The sequence below is a fragment of the Hyaena hyaena genome, unplaced genomic scaffold (genome assembly GCF_003009895.1).
Source record: "Hyaena hyaena isolate Hyena2069 unplaced genomic scaffold, ASM300989v1 scaffold_255, whole genome shotgun sequence".
Taxonomy (NCBI): domain Eukaryota; kingdom Metazoa; phylum Chordata; class Mammalia; order Carnivora; family Hyaenidae; genus Hyaena; species Hyaena hyaena.
The window spans coordinates 706,030-726,913 of NW_024080888.1; the positions used below are offsets into that span (position 1 = coordinate 706,030).

General features: G+C 33.3%; 1 protein-coding gene across 2 annotated transcripts in view; it reads right to left on the reverse strand.

Annotated features, from left to right (window-relative positions):
- Positions 1 to 20,884, reverse strand: part of CCSER1 (coiled-coil serine rich protein 1) — a 667,442-nt gene that overhangs the window by 162,979 nt on the left and 483,579 nt on the right. For both annotated transcript variants that reach the window (XM_039245368.1, XM_039245369.1), the window contains exon 7: positions 9,987 to 10,064. In XM_039245368.1, the coding sequence (XP_039101299.1) occupies positions 9,987 to 10,064 (78 nt within the window). The remainder of the gene's footprint in view (positions 1 to 9,986; positions 10,065 to 20,884) is intronic.

Here is a 20,884-nt window from a genome sequence, read left to right on the forward strand (position 1 = left end):
AAAGAAACTCAGTGAGATTTAATTTAAAGAAATAAAACGGATGTGTGAGCTGGAGATGGTGTGGGAGTTATGCCACAAATTTTAGCAAGTATTACTGTTCACAAGTTCTGTATCTTGTATACTTCTTCCTGAAATCATCTGGACAGTGTGTGAGAAGACTTGAAAGCAATATGAAGCTAGTATGCAAAATAAAAGTATTTGCTTATTTTTTCCATTAAAATCTTTTTCCCTGAGGTTTAGTATGTCTGAGAGATAATGTGTATCTTTTAACACATTTAAATTAGACAAATTTGTTTTGGCTTTAACTTATGTAAAAATAATTTTATTTATCAGAATATAAAATTACCATTTTTCGTACTATTAGAGCATTCATCATGTATTAGTAACATGGTCTTCAAAAGTCAAATAATAGTCATTTAGAATTTATCTGGAAAGAACTTGAAGGAAAAGAAGTTAACACAAAATAATACATGTATAGTATATTTATATCATATAATGTAGAGAGTTTTTTTGGTAGTTGTCATTTCAATTTAAACTTTACTGTCAGTATTTATAGTCAGGAATTCAGTAATTATTTCTTTAAAGCCATAATTGTTTGATATTCTCAACCATAATATTTTAAGGACTCTAAGTTAATTCAAATATGTTGAATTATTCAACTATGTTGACAATTAAGTAAAGTTCCCAAATTTAATAAAAATTAAAATAGCAAAAAAATAAAGGAAATTAAAATAGCATTGGAAAATGTATTCAAATAAGTACACTGATGAATATATAAAAACATTTAAGGAAATCTCTTATTTCCTCCTACATTCCCTCAATCCTAAACTCCTTACATTTGACTGAAAATTTAATAGAGCTGAAAACCGATACATAAAAGACTGTCACACATCATTTTTATTCAGTGTAGTTGATTAAAATTGCTACACATTTTTGTCATTCTACATCAGGAGATACAGTTTATTTTCCCTTCACTTAAGTCAAGATTGGCCCTGTGTGCAGAAAAGAGTTATAATATAGGAGTCTTTAGTATGTTTATCTGTTCTGGGATGAATTGTGTCTTCCCAAAATTCATAGGTTGAACCTCCCATTTCCAGTACCTCAGGATATAACCATATTTGGAGATTAGGTCTTTACAGAGATGATTAAGTTGAAATGAGGTCATTTGGATGAGACCTAATTCAATATGGCTGGTGTCACTATAAGAAGAGAGACACCAGGGGAGTACATCTACAGAGAAAAGGCCATGTGAAAACATAATGAGAGAAGGCCATCTGCAAACCAAGGAGAGAGCCTCATCTAAAAAAATCCTACCAGCACCTTGACCGTAAAATCCAGCCTTCAACAACACCCAAAAAAACCAAATACTCCTAATAAACAAATGGGCAAAAGACATGAACAGACATTTCTCCAGAGAAGACACATATATGGCCAAGAGACACAGGTAAAGATGTTTATCATCATTTAACATGAAGGAAATGCAAATCTAAACTACAATGAATATTTTCTCACACCTGTCAGAACAGCTAAAATCAACAACACAGGAACCAACAGATGAGGATGAGGGAAAAAGGAACCCTCTTGCACTGTTGGTAGGAGTGCAAACTGGTGCAGCCATTGTGGAAAACAGTATGGAGGCTCCTCAAGAAGTGAAAAACAGAATTACCTTGTGATCCAGCAATCACATTATTGGATATTTGCCCAAAGAATACAAAACAATGATTCAAAGGGAACCATGCACCCCTATGATTATAGCAGCTTTATTTACAATATCCAAGATATGCAAGCAGCTTAAGTGTCCAACGGCTGATGAATGAATAAAGAAGTGGTATACACACATGCACACACACACACACACACGCACACACACATTACTCAGCCATAAAAAGTATGAAATCTTGCCATTTGCAATGACATTGATGGACCTAGATAGCATAAGGCTAAGCAAAATAAGCCAGTCAAAGAAAGACAAATACCATATGATTTCACTGATGTGTAGAATTTAAGAAAAAAAATAGATGTGCAAGAGGGAGAAAAAGGGAGAGAGAGACAAACTAAGAAACGTACTCTTAATTAGAGATAACTGATGGTTAACAGAGGAGACGTGGGTGAGAAGTTGGGTTAAATAGGTTATGCCTATTAAGGACTGCACTTGTGATGAGCACCAGGTGATAGATGACAGTGTTGGATCACTACAACGTCACACTATGTTTACTAACAGGAATTAAAATACAAACATACAAAGAAATAAAATTCTAGCCTTTAGAACTGTGAGAAAATATATTAAAAATTATTCTATCCACCTAAATATGGTATTTTGTTATGGCAGCCCCAGCATACTAATATGCTATCCTTAGAAAGATTTGCTTTTAAGATTGGCCACTGGTTGGTTGCTGAGCACCTGACTGGTAACCAGTGCCACATATTCATATCAAACTTTCCATAAATAATAAGAGTGCCCATTGTATGCCTGAAACTAACACTGCATGTCAATTATGCTTCAGTAGGTAAAAAGTAATAAAGGTGGCTCGCTGTCCCTAAGTAATTTATATAAACAATATTGTTAATGCTTAACCCCTAATTTTTTTCTAGAAGTTTAGAATTTCTGCTCTGGGTACAAAGTTCCTATGCGAATCATTGGGTGCTAAATTGCTAGTGGGCTTTATTGGGTAGAAGTATAACATACTTTGCTGGGAGAAGTGTATGTGTGCTCTTTATGACTACATACTGAGCTCTGTGAGTCCTATTTTTTTCTTTGTAATGTTTATTTATTTTTGAGAGAGACAGGGAGAAAGAAAGAGAGAGGGAGTAAGGGTCAGAAAGAGAGGAAGACACAGAATCTGAAGCAGGCTCCAGGCTCTGAGCTGTTAGCACACAGCCTGATGCGGGGCTTGAACCCAAGAGCCAGGAGATCATAACATGAGCCAAAGTCGGATTCTTAACCAACTGAGCCACCAAGCACCCCTAAACTCTCTGAATCCTTCTAACAAACATCTGAATGCTGTGGTAGTTTCAGGGACCACTGATATACCATGTGACTGCTTGACCAAAAGAAAGATGTAGAGGTAAAGCTTTATCTTTGTTTTTTTTTTCCATAATTGGCCTGGCAGCTTCCACTTCTTAGAACATTCACTATGGGTGAAGCCAGCTGTCGTGTAACAAGCCTAAATACTTGCAACAACTCTAAAATACTGTGGGAAAATGCTGCAAGGAAATTCAAGCTACTCCATAAGGAGTCATTTTGGGTATCCACTCCACTTGAACCTTCAGATAACTCCATTATCCACTTACTGTTCCCACTACCAAAACCTCAAATAAGAACTGTCTAGGTAAATTTAGTCAACGCAGAGAATCATAAACAGCAATAAGAAATTGGGCTTTAGGCGGTCAACTTTTGAATGGTTTATTACACAGAAATAGATATTAAAGATAAATAAGTAAACAAACAAGTAAAAATAATAAATCATTTTACTTATAAGTCACTGAAAACAATTGATTAAAATATGCATTTTATTAATAATAGGTCTCTCTTAAAATTTATTACCATTAGGAAAACATTTGGTGCTATACTGTATTTAAAATTATTACCATATCATAAACAGCTTCCTCAAATGTGTGATTTTATATTCAAAATTCATCAGCTATCCTTTGGATAATTTTTTCCCTGCTTATTTGTTCTACTAAGCACTAAGGAATCATGTATCTGTCCCATAGTTAATGACCTTAGAATCCACTTCAAATTTTAAGGTAAGTCTAGCTTTACCTGCACAGTATGCAGTTATCTGGAAGAAAAAATAAAGATTACTAGAAATTAGTATTCCCTATAAGATAGAATATTAACCACAGGAAAAGTGACATTTTTTGCCATCTCTCATTTAGTCCTTCTGCCTTACTGCTACTAACAAAATTAAACCAAACCAATAAACAAATAAGAGTTTATTAATCTTTACATAATAATATCCAGTTATTTGCAACATAGGGAAGATAGCAAAAGAAATAAAACTACGGGAATGAAGAGAAAATAGAATCAGAAAAAATATTTGACACTGATCTTTTTTGATATCCCATATATAATCCATTAAAAAAATTCTGCAGATTCACATTTATAATATGTCCAAAATCCCACCAGTTCTTATTACCCTCTCAACTTTTACTCCACATCATCTCTCACCTACAGGGGCCTTGATGTCCTTTTACCATATCTCCAAAGTCAAAGTAATAGTTTTAAAATAAAGTCTAACTATGCCATTCTTTTTTCCAAACACTATAATGGTTTCCCATCTCATGTAAAGCAAGACCTAGAGTCTTCATTGTAGCTTACAGAACCCTTCATGATCTGGTTTCTTTCTGACCCAATCTCTTATTACTTGCCCCCTCATTCACTCTGCTCCAACCACATGGTGCTCTTAATGATCCTGAAAAAGCCTAGTGTTCCACCGCATAGCTCTTGCACTGTTCTCAAGCCTCTTCCCATAGATGAGCGGCTTACTCCCTTTCTTCGTTATGGTCACTGCGAAAATATTCCCGAATCAGAATCGCCTTCTTTGAACATCCATTTTGAAACAGTATCATACTTTAGAGTCACTTTCTATCCTTCAAACCCTGCTTTATTCTTCATCATAGTATTTATCATCCCTATCTGACACATTATATATATTTTTATTGTCTATCCCTCCTCACCTAGAGCCCAAATACCACAAAAGCAGGAATTTAGTCTGTGTTATCTATGTTAAAACACCAGTGCCTACAATATTTTCAAGCACTACTCAATAAACTGATTTATTAACAAATGAATGGATGAACGGATGGATGAATGAATGAAGGAATGACTGAATCAATGACAAAATAAAAAAAAATATTACCAGAAATGCAGAATATACCATTTGGGACTACTCTTGAGGCATGAAAAAAGTAATTTCCAGTAATGAGAGGCCATTAAATTCACTTAATGAAAAACAACCGTAATAAACACACACACACACACACACACACACACACACACACCAACTATGCAAGATATACAACAGATAATGTTGGGAAGGTCATGCCACTGTCTGACTCCTCTCTCCTGGAGTCTCCAACTGTGCTCTTTTCCATTATGTTGTCAGACAAAATAAACTGGCCTACTTAGTTTACTGACAAAGAGTAAAACATCAACAGTACTTTGTTTACAATGTTTTTTTGTTTTTTTGTTTTTTTTTTTCCAGGAACCAGTGTGACTGAACAATGGAGCTTGCTTTTAGGAAGTTACCAGGTTACCTACTGCAGTGCTTTGGGAAACTAAAAAAATTACATGCCGGTGTATTCTGGATAAAAAGATATCATATGTCTTCATGGTTGCAGAACCATTAATTATGTATTTCTTTTTTCCAAGTAATGTTTTATTATATTTACCTATTTTCCCTAAAGACAGATTCATTGTATTTACCCCTTCTCCCTCATAGTTAATGAGCATTTCCATTAATTATTTTTCATACAAGGAATCTGATATATGAGCTTATCTGAATACTCAAGGGTAGAAAATAAATAGCATGAATTCTAGAAATGAATATTAAATACTATTCTTCAGTAAAGGATGTATGTTTAAAGCACACTACTAGTCTCACATTTGGAAGTAAAGTACAAGGGATTAAGAGGAAATAATTCTGCTTCATGTTATTTATAACATACAGAACCTCTTCCCTTATACTTAGAAATATTTGTTCTACAAAACATAATCGTTAATATATATACTACATACTATGTGCTACTTGAAGCACTTTCTATTTATTAACTTGTTTAATGTTATAAAAATGCAATGAAGAAGAATTTGCTGTTGTTCCCACTTTGTAGATGGGAAAATCAAAACACCACATAACAGGGATGCCTGGGTGGCTCAGTCAGTTAAATGTCCAACTTTGGCTCAGGTCATGATCTCACGGTTTGTGGGTTTGAGCCCCGTGTTGGGCTCTGTGCTGACAGCTAGCTCAGAGCCTGAAGCCTGTTTCAGATTCTGTGTGTGTCTCTCTCTCTCTGACCCTCCCCTGCTCATGTTGTCTCTGTCTCTCTCTCAAAAATAAAACATTAAAAAAATGTTTAAAAAAAAAAACAAAACAAAACACCACATAACAGACTCGAGGTTATATAGAACAGAGATCTGATCCCTGGTAATTTCCTAACTAGACTGAGATCGTCTCTAGTGTTCTCAACTCTCCTTTTCTGATGTCTTAAAAATAAATATTGTTTTTAAAGTAGACATAAATGATCATTATAGAAACTACAAGCAAACAAATTTAAAGAATGATTCATCCAAACTGTTAATGGTTGATAAGTGTATTTTCTGGGACTACTGTTTTCTTTTTCTACACACTATTTATATAAGTGACAGTGAACTATGTTTATTACTACATGTTACTAACTTCTGAGTTCAGGCTCTAAGGTCAAATGAAGTTAGCATCATTCTTTCTCCTAGTATCAAAGCACTTCATGACAAGATGAATTTTTTGAGACATTAATTTATTTCTGTATTCCCATCTCTCTGACCTTTGGTTCAATAATGTGGCTCTATGCTTTTCAAAATAAGGTCAGTGTCAGGTAAGAAAAATCTTCAGACAGTTTAGACAATTATTTTCCTCAATTCTGTTTCTAAAATTACATTGAGAATGGGCCAAGAATGGCAATGAGTAAACTGTGCTTATATTTAGATTTTGAAGATTCATGAGTGGAGGGTATTCTTTAATGCCTTTGTGCACTTTTGAAGCAGAATGTAAAAAGAAAAAATAGAGTTGAATTCATTTATGTCCGTTGAATTTATCACAGGATAAGAATAGAGGGGCAAGGGAGGATAATACCAAATCAAAGTAAGGTTGCTTTTTTTAGAGAAAAAGGTACTAAAATCTAGAGATCATGTTTCATTACAGTACAAATAAATTTTTAAATATGGAATAAGTGAGGTTGACAAAAGGAACATGGCCCATAATGATGTGTACTATTATGGAGGGATCAGGAACAGTGAGTCAGCTTCAGCTTTAAGACTGTTGGTTCCAGAAATGCACTGAGGCTGCTTATAATTGTGTATGTACAAAATAAATTAAAAGGATCATCTTATGAAAGAACAGTATTATTTGGTGACCTCCAAAGCATTAGGCGTGGAATATCTATCCGAGCCAAGAAAGGAGGTAGGGTAGATTGGAAGTAATTAGATGGTTGAGAGAAATAAAGAATGGCAGAGGGAAAAAGGTAGAATAGAGTAGAATGGACATATCAAAGTTACCAATGTCAACTTGGTTCAATGTTATTCTATAAAAAGAAACATAAACATTGTATTTATAGTTAAGCAGTCTTCTCTCTCTCTCCTTTTTCCGCAAATCAAACTCTCAGATCAGTGATCTTGAAATTTTATGATTCTACTATGGTTATTTGATAAAATCTTACTCCTACCTTGGTCCTTCAATAATGATGTTGTGGTAAGTAACATACCACTTGTGTAGGTGACCCTGAATGCTTTATTTAAAAAAAATAGAGATTATACATTTGCCTATTATTTCCAAATATATATCCATAATGGTTGTCTGCACAATCATAGAAACCTGGAATCCTAGAAATATCTCAGCACCAAGAGTGTGACTGGGAAGTCTGTGAGTTTACTGTAGTATATGTAGAGAATTGTATATATCATAACATCTTTTTCTATGAAGGGAACATTCAAATGCTTTCTTGGCCAGACATGACTACAATAGGGAATGATGAGAATAGTGGTGAATAAGCAAATGCAGGAGCTTTCATAATTTCAAACTCTAATTTTAGATACTTTTAAATACTAGTGTGATATTTTTATATATGATGAAACAATATATATAATATTCCTTTCACAAAAGAAGTAAATTAAGAGGCACTATAACTTCTTTGGCTACCAAAAGTTAATATTATATATTATAAGTGCTCACAAGTTTTAATTGCTTATAAAACCACTTACAGACATTAACATGGGAATATTATTGATTTCTTAGAAGCAGTCATCGAAACCAACTAAAATAACCATATTTATATTAGCTTTGTGTCAGCACATTTTGGAATATATCTGACCTTTTCTTTCCCTCCATTAAAAAATACATTAATTTTCAAGGAGTATAGTCGTTATCAATATATTAAAGAGAGAAAATGGTTTCTAGTAATGCTTTGAGAATTCAATTAAAATCTTGTTAAAGATATGATTCTTCTTTAAAATTTTGTCCCATATACCATAAGATGGTAACATTAAGTAACATTAAACTTTGAAGTGTTAGTATTTTCTCCTTTGTTGTAGAATAATAAAGATTTCTCAATAAATAATGTAATCAGAATATTATTCAGTATTTAACCATTCTCTGATATAAAACCTTTTAACAATTATTATCGTCTATCATTAAGATACAAAGCATCTAAAATTAGAAAACTAGAAACACAACAAAATTCATAGCTTTCTATTATTTTTTTTAGATTTTTTACCTCTTTTTTTTTGTACAAATAGTTTATTGTCAAGCTTTCTATTTTTTCATTTTAACAATACAGCAAATATTGATTGTATGGAAATCAATGCCAGCCACTGTGCTAGGTATAAGCAACACGAAGTTGAATAAGTTATACTTTTCACATGAGAGAGAAAAACACCCCACAATAATAACAATTTTATGATAAAATCCAAAAATCATGAAAATCATAGTAAATCCCAAAATGTACATCTACCTGTCTTTAAACCAAATTAAACTGAAACTATTGCATGTAAGTGCATCATCACAACCTTCCAAGTGTTTTTGCCACAATCTTAAGAATTGTCTTTATTAGCCTAAGTGTCCATCAAAAGAAGAATGGATCAAGAAGATGTGGTTTATCTATACCATGGAATACTACATGGCAATGAGAAACAATGAAATCTGGCCATGTGTAGCAACATGGATGGACCTTGAGGGTGTTATGCTGAGCGAAATAAGTCAGGCAGAGAAGGACAAATATCATATGTTTGCACGTATAGGAGGATTAGGAGGAACTTGATGGAGGAACAAGGGGGAGAAGAAGGGCGGAAATGGTGGGGGAAAGGGAGAGAGGCAAACCATGAGAGACTCTAGAATGCTGACAAAAACTGAGGACTGATGGGGGGGGGGGGGGGGGGGGGATGGGCATGGAGGAGGACACTTGTGGGGATGAGCACTGAGTGTTATGTGGAAACTAATTTGACAATAAACTATTTGTAAATAAATAAATAAATTAATTAAATAAAATAAATAAAAAATAAAATGCTCAGCAAAAAAAAAAAAAAAGAATTGTCTTTATTTATAATAATTTTGATGAAATTCAAACATCCCTGAAACAAACATAAAAGAGCTGATCTGCAAGCTTTGATTTAAAGAGATAATCAAATCTTAAACAGCAAAACAAGAAAATGATGTCTTACTTATGATGCATATAGTCTCCCAAACTGAAGAATTCTACTAACCACACTGCTTAAGTACCTATTTACATATTTACTTAAATGTTTTTTTTTTTTTAAATATAATGTGTCAGGGGAATGATTCCATACTTATGTTTTCTATTTTGATCATTATTTGTAAAGATTGCGTAGTTACTCAATTATGACCTAGAGTCATCAATGAAAATTTAACCGGCTAATGAAAATTTAACCACTCAATGAGGGCTAGATAATTCACTCTAAATTTATTGCTTAAATTAAGATACACAAAGGATTTGAAACCTCTAATTCATGTGACATCAAACTATTATAAAGAAAACACTATTTCTTACGTGCAAGGCAAATAATGTATTCTAGAAAGTATTAACTTTTACTCCAAACCTTTTTGTTCATTTATCAACCAAAATAACAAGAAAACAAAAACAAAGATTTTACCATTTGAAATTAGATCATTACATATTAAAGCAGTTCACCTTATCATTTATACCATGAAGTATTTTACTGCAGTAAAATAATTATTTAATCATAGTAAAAATAACAAAAGTTTTGTTTTGTTTTTTACCTTGAAAGGCAATGGCTCTTCAGTAAGAGGACTAACAGGAAGTGAAGTGGTGCTACTTGCTGGGCTCATATCTGCACTCTGCAAGGAAAACACAATTGAATTAAAAAGACATATTTTGGATGGGGCATCTGGATGCTCAGTTAAAGCCCCCCACTCTTGATTTCAGCGCAGGTCATGATCTCCCTGGTGCCTGAGATTCAGCCCCATGTTGGGTTCTGAGCTGACAAAGGAGGGAACCGGCTTGGGATTCTCTCTCTGCCCCTCCCCAGCTCATGGGACCTCTCAAGCGCCACATGCTCTCTCTCAAACTAAAAAAATAAACATTAAAAAAAAGATACATTTAGGTAGTTATTTGTGTAATTCCTAGTTTAAAATCAAATCCCTCTTCATATAAAAGACAAATATGGGTGTAGAAAAATTTGAATTATTGTTATATAGTGAATCATTCCTTATTTAGAAAGAGTTATCTGAAAAAGTAGCCTATTATCACTTCTTAATATACATTTCAAATGCATTTTATTAAATACAATGATCATTTTTTGTGACAGGACAGTATTTAAAATTATATTTGTTTATTTTAGATTTATACCTTTTTCTTTTTTTAAAGTTACACTACATCTGTGATGATTTATTATTGTTGCTATTTTGATGTCTTTCAGGCTGATTTTTAAATGCTAGTTTTCAAATTATTTTCACTTTTATTTTATCAAGGCTTAAATAATTAATCTAGATTTTATTCATTATGAAAACTGTATTTGTCATCGATATACAAGGCAAAATCAAGAAATATTAAATTTTTTAATCCCCATAATTATAGCCTCTGTTATTTAAAAATCTTTCTTATATCCTACTAAACAAAATAATTTAAAAATGTATGAATAAAGAAAATTATTGGAAGTTGCTAATGTTGTTCTTCTAGTCCTGTAAAAATATAATCAATTAAAATTTCTTAAAAAATAAATTAGCCTAGGGGAGCCTGGGTGGCTCAATTGGTTAAGCGTCCTACTTCGGCTCATGTCATGATCTCACGGTTCATGGATTCGAGCCCCACATTGGGCTCTGTGCTGACAGCTAGTTCACAGCCTGGAGCCTGTTCAGATTCTGTGCCTCATTCTGTCTCTGACCCTCCCCTGCTCTTGCTGTCTCTCTCTCCCTCTCTCAGAAATAAATTAAAAAAAAAAAAAATTAAAAAAGTTAAAAAAATAAATTAGCTTAAAAACAAAAGTATGGGTTAGAAGCTTATCATTAGTTTTTTCTAAAAGAATGAAAAAATACTGATAATAGGCAGCAACACAAGTGATGTTACTATACCCTTAACTCACTCTGTCGGGGTAATTCTTCCATTTAAGTAGATAAGCAAAAAGCTGAAAAAAAAAGCACAGCAAGTGTTCCACCTTGGTTACCAACTGTGCATGCACTCAAATACAGAACATTTTGTAGTAAAGATTAAAGCAAAAGAATAGATTCATTTTGATTGTGAAAAGGGAATAAGGAGACAAGTTAGGCCAACTTAAATTCCAAAAAAGAACATATTCAAAGACAAGATGCTGCAACTACTACAGTTCTTAGAGTAGTAATTCAACTACTACAATCTTAGAGATTGTTTCCAATTCATATGACTCATGTGTACTGTAAATTGGACACATTTTAAATATCCTTCAAGTGGGATTACTTCATGAAAAATTAAGCGAGTAATATAACACAGTTCGTGTATAGTTGAATTATCTGGTATTTTCCTGAACTACTGATATTCTGCAAAGCATATTAAAGTATCATGCCCTTTAAAATCATATTCAGAAGACAAAGATGACATTCAGTTGTGAAAATTTAAAAGCCTGTATCACATTCTTGCAGAAGATTTTTGAACTTCCATAAGAATATATGTGAAAATCAAGCTTCATGGTTAGCTTCTCTCAGGGTTGAGGTCTCCCACAACTTCCCGGAAATAAAATGTGTCATTCTAAGCACTGTTGGAAAGCAGACTCCAAAATTTGCATCATCTAACCTTGATTCTCTGAATGTCATTCTTAGAGAAAACTGTGTTCCTGCTTTAACTTCAAATCCATCTTATAGTATGACACTTTAATTCTGCTGCTCTTAGGGAATCTTGAGAAAAAATGTTTTAAAAATACAAATCAATCTTATATAACATCTGTCATACTGCACTTAATTATCAAGTTGAAAAATACATGGCAAAAAATAGAATAACTGTATCATTTTTAGCTTATTATTTCCCATTTGCATTTCAGTGGTCTGTAATTTAAGTGCCATTCCAATCTACTTACACTTTTAGATAGTGTATCTGATACTATGGTAAACCTCTCAGATATAAATCGTATCCATACTTCATACTTTAATTAATTACTCTTTCATTTAATGATAACAATACCAATGCAATTGAATACATACATACAAATTAAGAAAGTATTTCATAAGTTACTTTGAAGTTTTTAAAAGTTAAAGGTGTATGTTCATTCATAATTTTCTTCATAAAATATTTTGTTGGAATGATGGCTTCATCTGCTATTGATATATTTCAGAGCCTCTGGAAATGGCTGGTTCTCAATAATGTGAAAATGACTATCTATGGAATACAGAATTATTCTGTAAAATAAGCAAACCATTCCAACAACAAAAATCTTCCAATTCTCATTTAACGCACTTCGCCTTCCCGACCCAGTACAGACTGCACAAGGCATAGAGGTGCATAAGAGGTCATAAGACGTCTATACTAATTCTAACAAGGGTCCTAAAAACCTGATTTTCTGGTTCTAAGTCCAATAGATAACTGCTTCTTTCCAACACTAGGCTGATTAAAAAGTATGAACTTAATATTTTTCCTATACTTAAAATGTTTTGTCTACCCAAATTGGTAGATCTCCCAGTCTTCTATTTCTATTGCATATATACTAAGTTCTTTTTTTTATTTTTCTCCAAATTGGGCTTAACGTTAAGTGTGACCTTTAAGTTTAATAATAAAATCTAGACAAATGTTTACCTGTGAGACTATCAAAGATATTTTAGTGAATATCACCCTCTTCTCATGCATATTTTTCTCCAGAATTATTTCTACTCATCTTGGTTTGAAGAAACTATTCCCTTTGTTGTTGCCATTTCCATTATATAAATCTAAATTTACAAACTCCCTCATCCCTCACCTCCAATTTATCTTTTTCTTTAAATCAACTTTTTTGAAGTATAATATACCTATGCTAAATAGGAAATTTTAAAGTATACAGTTAGGTGACTTTTGCCAAATGTATTTACATGTGTAAACTACTACCAAAATCAAGATCTAGAACATTTTCATCAACTCAAAATGTTCTCTTATGCTCCTTCACATTCCAGTGGCACCCCTTTCCTGGTCCCTGGCAACACTGATGTATCACTATAGGTTAGTTCTGCCTTCCTTAGAATATCACTTAAATGGAAATGTATTTAAGAACTCTTTTGCACCCAGTGCCTCTCATTCAGCAAAATCATTTTGAACTTCATCCTGTCATGCTGTTGCATGCTTCAGGATCCACCCTTTTAAATGTCAGGTAGTGTTTAATGGTAAACCATAAATTGTTTACTCAGACACTTGTTGGTACAGTTTGAATTACTTCTAGGCTGGAACTATTAGCCATGCTGAACATTTGTATATATATTTTTTGTGGACATACATTTTCATTTTTCTTGGATAAATACCTAACAGTGAAATTGCCTAGGTCCGTTGGTAAATTTATATCAATTATTATGCCAATTTAATAACAACCTGACAAATATTCTAAAAAGGCACTTCAAATACATGGCACTTCAATTTGCACTATCTCACTAATATTGGTATTATTAGTCTTTTTCTGTTTTTAACTTTAGCCACAATGGTAGCTCATTGTGGTTTTAACTTTCATTTCCATAGATAACTAAGGACGTTGAATATCTTATCTTTTCATGTGCTTGTTGACCATTAGTATATCTTGTTTTATGAAGAGTCCTTTAAACTATTTTGTATATTCTTCTTTTTGAGTGGGTTATTTTGACATAAGTCTTTTGTTGTATATGTTTATTATAAATATTTTCACTCAGTTTGTGGCTTATTTCCTTGCTTTCTTAATAACTGCTTTCAAAAGAACCAAACTTTCCATCTTATTTGTCTTTCTGTTTGTTTTATTATGGTTTATACATTTGGTGGTTCACCTAAGAGATCTTGTATAACCTCAAGTTCACAAATATTTTTCTTAATTATGTTTTCTGCTACCAATCTTTCAGTTCAAATATCATAGCCTAGAAACAGCATAGTTAGGATTCTAATCTTTGAAAATGCTTTTGCAATTTCTTACTGTACAACAAACATCAAATAACATTAATGCTTCTATACAATCTAGCAAAAGAGTTCCACAAATATTAATTTGTATTTAGTGAGTTACCCCAAGCATTTAGCCAGTCTCACTCATTTGGTAGGAATCTGACAATTAAGTGGCTTCACATAGTTTAATTACAATAAGCAAAAATGTGGAGATATTATCTGCTTGTGAGTTTGTGGAGGGAAAAGAGGAAATCTTTGCTAAAATACTGAAAATTATAAATTAATATATGAGACTCTCAACAGAGTGGGTGATTATGGAACTTCCTGGGCAGAGGAATTGGGAAGGAGAGAGAAAGTCTTAGGTGGGAAGGAAAATAGAAATGGCAAGAAAAGCAATGCGTCTATCATCTCGGAGACTGAGTTGACTCATCTTTGAGGAAAAAAAGAGGACACAAGTAGAAATAGAAAGAGCTATTCTATTTTAAATAGAATTCTAAGAGATAAGATGAGCAATATGCCCCTCTTGTTCAAATTTCTCCATGGAATAAAAAACTATTTAAACACCTAGAGAAATTTTGCAAATACCATGCTACTGTGACATATTAAGAATTATGACACAAGAGGAAAAACAATGGCAGGATGCTGACTAGAACTTTCCTAAGGTCCTATGAGATAACTCCTAAATATAAATTATCAAGGATAACTTACGAAGAGGCCAGAAGTAGCAAATAAATGACCTCAATGCAATCTTCCGACTCCAGTATCTGGTACCAGCTCTGACTACCAACCTAATATCTCCATTGACTATCGACACTGATGCAGAATTACTAGAAGTTACTATTGATAAGAATAAATAAATACAGGGGCACCTGGATGGCTCAGTCAGTTGAGCATCCGACTTCAGCTCAGGTCATGATCTCATCGTTCGTGGGTTCGAACCCCACGTCGGACTCTGTGCTGACGGCTATCTCAGAGCCTGGAGCCTGTTTCGGATTATGTATCTTCCTCTCTCTCTGATCCTCCCCTGCTCATGCTGTCTCTCTCTTTCTCTCTCTTTCTCTCAGAAATAAATAAAAACATTAAAAAACTAAATACAAAAATACACAAAATATAAGTAGGGGTGTCTGGGTGGCTCACTTGGTTGAGCATATGACTCTTGATTTTAGCTCAGATCATGATCTCAGTTTGTGAGACAGAGCCCTACGTTGGGTTCTGTGCTAACAGTGCAGGGTCTGCTCGGGATTCTTTTTCTCCCTCTCCTTCTGCCTCCCACCCCATTCTCTCTCTTCCTTTCTTTCTCTCTCTCTCTTTCTCCCTCCTTCCTTCTCAAAAATAAAGTAAAAAAAAAAAACTTTAAAACAGCAATAACAACAAAACAAAATATAAGTATATTAAAACAGTATTTCTACTTTTAAAAATCCAGAAAATGAAAAGTAGGATTTACAACTAATACTGGGTATTCTTACCCAATAATGAAAGAAACATTTTGTTGCAATAATAACAACTTTCTCCCAGATTAAATTTCAGACCACAATTTAGAGGAATGTTATATTATCTGTTATTATAAACAGTGATTAAAAGGTTTGGCTAGAAAATCTAATCACTATCAACTGACACTGCTCATCTGTTAATGACCAAAGTATACAGTTGAAGGCTTTAACTCATTATACTGTTATCATATCATAGAAATGGAAAGATTAAAGAATAAGAGACATCATTCATTAATGCTTACTAAACCAGAAAAGAATGTTGATACTTTGAATGTCATATCTTCTTTAAGCTTCTATTTTATTTATTATTTAAAAGATGAATTCACTATAATTGGCTTAAAAAACATAGTACTGTTCTTTCTTTTGACATGAAATAATGAACTCTCAGCTGATTCAGAAATGATCTATATTTGATAGTATAGATGGTTATATAATTATCAAGTCATTCATTTATATAATAACGTAAAAATAAAAATTCAGGAGTGCCTGGTGGTTCAGTTTGTTACACACCTGACTCTAGGTTTTGACTCAAGATCATGATTTTGTGGTTTATGGGTTTGAGCCCTACATCAGGGTCTGTGCTGATGGTCTGGAGCCTGCTTGGGTTTCTCTATCTCTCCTTCTCTCTCTGCCCTGTCCTTCTTGCTCCCTATTCAAAATATATAAATTTAATATTTTTAAAAATTAAATTAAAATTCAGTTTTGGAAATTTCTTCATCAATTCATAAATTAGGGAGTTTTATTTAACTTAAACAATGGTTTAGTGTTTAATTATTTTGAGAGAGCAAGATAGTGCATGAGCAGAGAAGGGGGAGAGAGAGAGGGAGACACAGAATTTGAAGCAGTCTCCAGGCTCTGGGCAGTTAGCACAGAGTGTGAAGCAGGGCTCAATTCACGAACCATGAAATCATGACCTGAGGGGGAGTCAGACCCTTAACCAAAAGAGCAACCCAGGCACCTTGGAAGGTTTTTTCTTTTCTTTTTTTTTTTTTTATAATGCATTTTATTTTTTTTTTAAATTATTTTTAAAGTAATCTTTACATGGGACTCAGTCTCACAACCCCAGGATTAAGAGTCCCATGCTCTACCTACTGAGCCAGCCAAGCACTCAGGTAGTTACTTTTTATCCATGAAAATGAGATAATTTTTTACAAGTATTGATAATGTTTTTATTATATAAGACATATTGCATTTTCCTACATTGTATTTTGATACTGGAAAAAAACATGCTAATTTTATTAAGTAAAATATTCTTTATTAATGCCCACTGCTTAGATATTAGTTTCTTCTAATAAAAGAACCATGCCTCCTTGGAGAAATTGCTGATTCCTGGGATGGGGCAAAGGATGTACTAGATGATTCTAGACTATCTAGTTGTTCCAGGAAGTAAGGAAATGCTCAAAAGACAAAAGGATGGGATATGTCAAAGAGACAAGCCAACATGAAAGAGCTCCCAAAGCTGGAATGATTGGAGCAACAAATAAATAATAGTATTGGAGTATAACTCAAAGGATAAAACAAAATTTAAAAAATCATGAATTCATATATAAATAAGTAAGGAACTGAATGAATAAATAATTGGGGAGAAAAGACAAATCTCTCTTACAAAAGAATTTCAAATAATTTATGCAGACATTCTCTCTCCTCAGGATGTGGAACTTACACCCCATTGCACATCCAACCCCCAGGCTGTGTTTAGTGAGTTAACTCCAAAAAGGAGAGTATAAAAGGGGAAAGGTAACTTTATAGTGTAGAAATCAGCAAACATGACCTCATTCAGGTGATAAAGGTTAACACCATGTGGATAAGAGAATACAATATGATAACAGGGGTATTTTGCCCCCTCCCCAAAACCAATGACCTCAGTCTAATTATGAGAAAAACATCAGACAAACCCAAATTGAAGGTTATTCTGCAGAAAATCTAACCAAAGTCAAGGTCATAAAGAACAAGGAAAGTCTGAAAACTATCACAGATCATGTCATTAGGGAGACATGATGATTAAATATAATGTTGTATCCTGGATACAATCCTGTAATAGCGAAAAGGATATTAGGGAACACTAGTAATATCTGAATAAATTGCTAAGTTTAGTTAATAGTAATGCACCCATATTGGTTCTTAGTTGTGACAAATGTACTCTGCTGAGGTAGGAAGATAACAATAGGAACTTAATGAGGGGTATATGGGGTACTCTACTACCTCTGCAACTTTTCTATAAATATAAAACTTTTAAAATAAAAAAAAATATTTAAAATTATTCTTCATTAGAAATATAAACAGGCTTTTTAGGATAATAATACATGACTGTCATTGTACTCATAACTTCTAAACTTTCATTAGGGCTTTTATCACTTTTATAAAAATGATTTTTGACACACTATTTTTTGGGGATGAGTAACAGCTGCACCAAAGAATCTTTAATTTTCTATGAAGACCTCAATGAAAAGCTGATGTTAAATTGTTTTTCTTGCTTTCATGTTCCCTACAGGAATGTTGAAGGAAAGCTTCAGCCATATAAAATGATCTATTTGTTTGGGCACTCTTAAGGTTCTTGGTAGAATGAGTTTGCATTATTAATATTTACTGAATGCCATAATTCTATAGTACAGAGCCATTAATTATACCTCCCCTGAAAGAATAATTAATGGATCTGTCCTATGAGATTAAAGTTTATTTATAAGAATATTTTGAAGTGAAACATGATCAATTGGGCTCAAATTTGTTGAGTGCATAAACAGGTCTGAGCATAAGTGAAATATTTTACTTTTTTAAGCCATTAGGGTAAATTTTATAAGGTAATTCTCTAGACCTAATAAAATTAAATGTTTACCTAAATGTGTTAGCTCTAATTTGAGCATGCATTCTTACAGTTCTAAAATTATACTTAAAAATGCACGAGAATATTAAAATATTCTGTTGTTTTAATTTTTCCTTTGGGGAGTGATTTCTCCTAAATTTTGAATCCATTTGTTTGGAGTACTGCTTATTCAATATCCTTAAAATAGATGTGAGCATATAGCTAAGGCCTGGCCCAACTGTTCTACTGGACACAAAAAGACAAGGCACATGAGCCAAGTCATTTAAAGGAAACTCAAATATAGGAGCTGTGCTGGAATTTTGAGAAGAGATACTCTGATTCAGCTAATGCTGCGATGATCAGAGAATGTGTTTCTTCCTGAATTATTAGAGACCACCAAGTGGATGGTATATCCCGAGGAACAAATCCAACACAGAGTCAATCCCATAAATGGAGAAAAAGCAACTGAGTCCTAAGTACATATCTGATACACTAACATTTCAGTTCCACATAGCTAAATAATTTTCAGAAAACAGTGTGGCTAACATTTAAGCATCCTTTCTTATATAGGGATATGCTTATTTATTCACACAGTGCTTACTATGCTTGGGAAGCTACATACAATAGAAGCTAAAATTTGGAATTGGCTGGCACAAGCGAAGTAGGGAATCAGGATCCTACTTTATTTATTTATTTTTTTAATATAAAATGTTTGTATTTATTTTGGAGAGAGAGAGAGAACATGAGAGTGGGAGAGGCAGAGAGAAGGAAACACAGAATCTGAAGCAGACTTCAGGTTCTGGGGTGTCAGCACAGAGCCCGATGTGGGGCTTGAACCCAAGAGCTGTGAGATCATGACCTGAGCTGAAGTCAGATGCTCAACCAACTGAGCCACCCAGGCACCCCGGATCCTCCTTTTTCTTAGCTGGGAAGTAAGCAATGTTTATGAGACAGCAAAATAATGTATTAAATTATTTTCTAAATTGGGGGGGTCTCAGAGTACTTATATTTAAATTTGGACATTCATGAGATTTGGTTAAAATTGTCTATATATAAAAATCTATTCATACATATTTTTAAAATTTAGCATATATATATCATTTTTTAATTTAGATTTCACTAGGTGACACATTCATATAATCAAAATTTAAATGGTGCAACATTTTTTCCAGGAAAATGTTCTTATTCTACTCTCAGTACCTAGTCATCAGAGGCCCTTAATTTTACCAATTTATTGTATAACCTTGTATATATGTTTTATATATGTATACATTATATATACGTAATAGAAATACCCACACACATATTTACATTACAGTTGACTCTTGAAATTAGGGGTACTGACCCCTGTGCAGTTGGAAACCTGCATATAACATCGGACTCTGCCAAAAATTTAACTAACAGCCTACCATTGACTAGAAACCTTATGGAATAAAGAGTTGATTAATGTATTTTGTATGTTATATGTACTATGTACTGTATTTTTATAATAAAGTAAGCTATAAAAAACATTATTTAAAATCATAAGGAAATATACACTTACAATACTTTATAGTAAAACATTCCATGTGCAAGTGGACCCATGAATTCAAACCTATGTTGCTCAAGTTCAACTGCACACACACACACACACACACACACACACAGATATACAATGAGTTTTTTTCCTTTATACATATAGAATAACGTGTTTTGCATGCAGTTCTTCAACTTGCATTTTTCAAATTACCATGTATTTGTACATAATGAGAATGCTCATTCTTTTATATAGCTATATATTATTCCATTTTATGGATCTATGACAGTATAGCTAAACAGTGTTACTTTCTCACTCTTTTGCTATTATAAAGAGAGCTGGTTTTAATTTTATATTATAATTTCTTTATCTATAAAATAATTTTTCAGGTGTGGAATTACGGATCTAAAGTACACTCAACTATAATTCTGTATGATATTCCCAAAATGAGTTGTATGGAGACGCTATCTGCTTACACATCCCCCTGAGTTTAAGAGTGTTTTTCTACTTTCTCATTATGTATTCTCTGCTTCCAAAGGCTTTTAGTACAGATTCACAAGGTAAGTGAAAGTTCTGGTTGAAGTTCTCCTTATTTTTTAAAATATTTTTTAATTTTTTATTCATTTCTGAGAGAGAGACAGCATGAGTAGGGGAGGGTCAGAGAGAGAGGGAGACACAGAATCCAAAGCAGGCTTCAGGCTGTGAGCTAGCTGTCAGCACAGAGCCCAATGCAGGGCTTGAACCCATGAACTGTGAGATCATCGCCTGAGCCGAAGTCAGACACTTAACCGACTGAGCCATCCA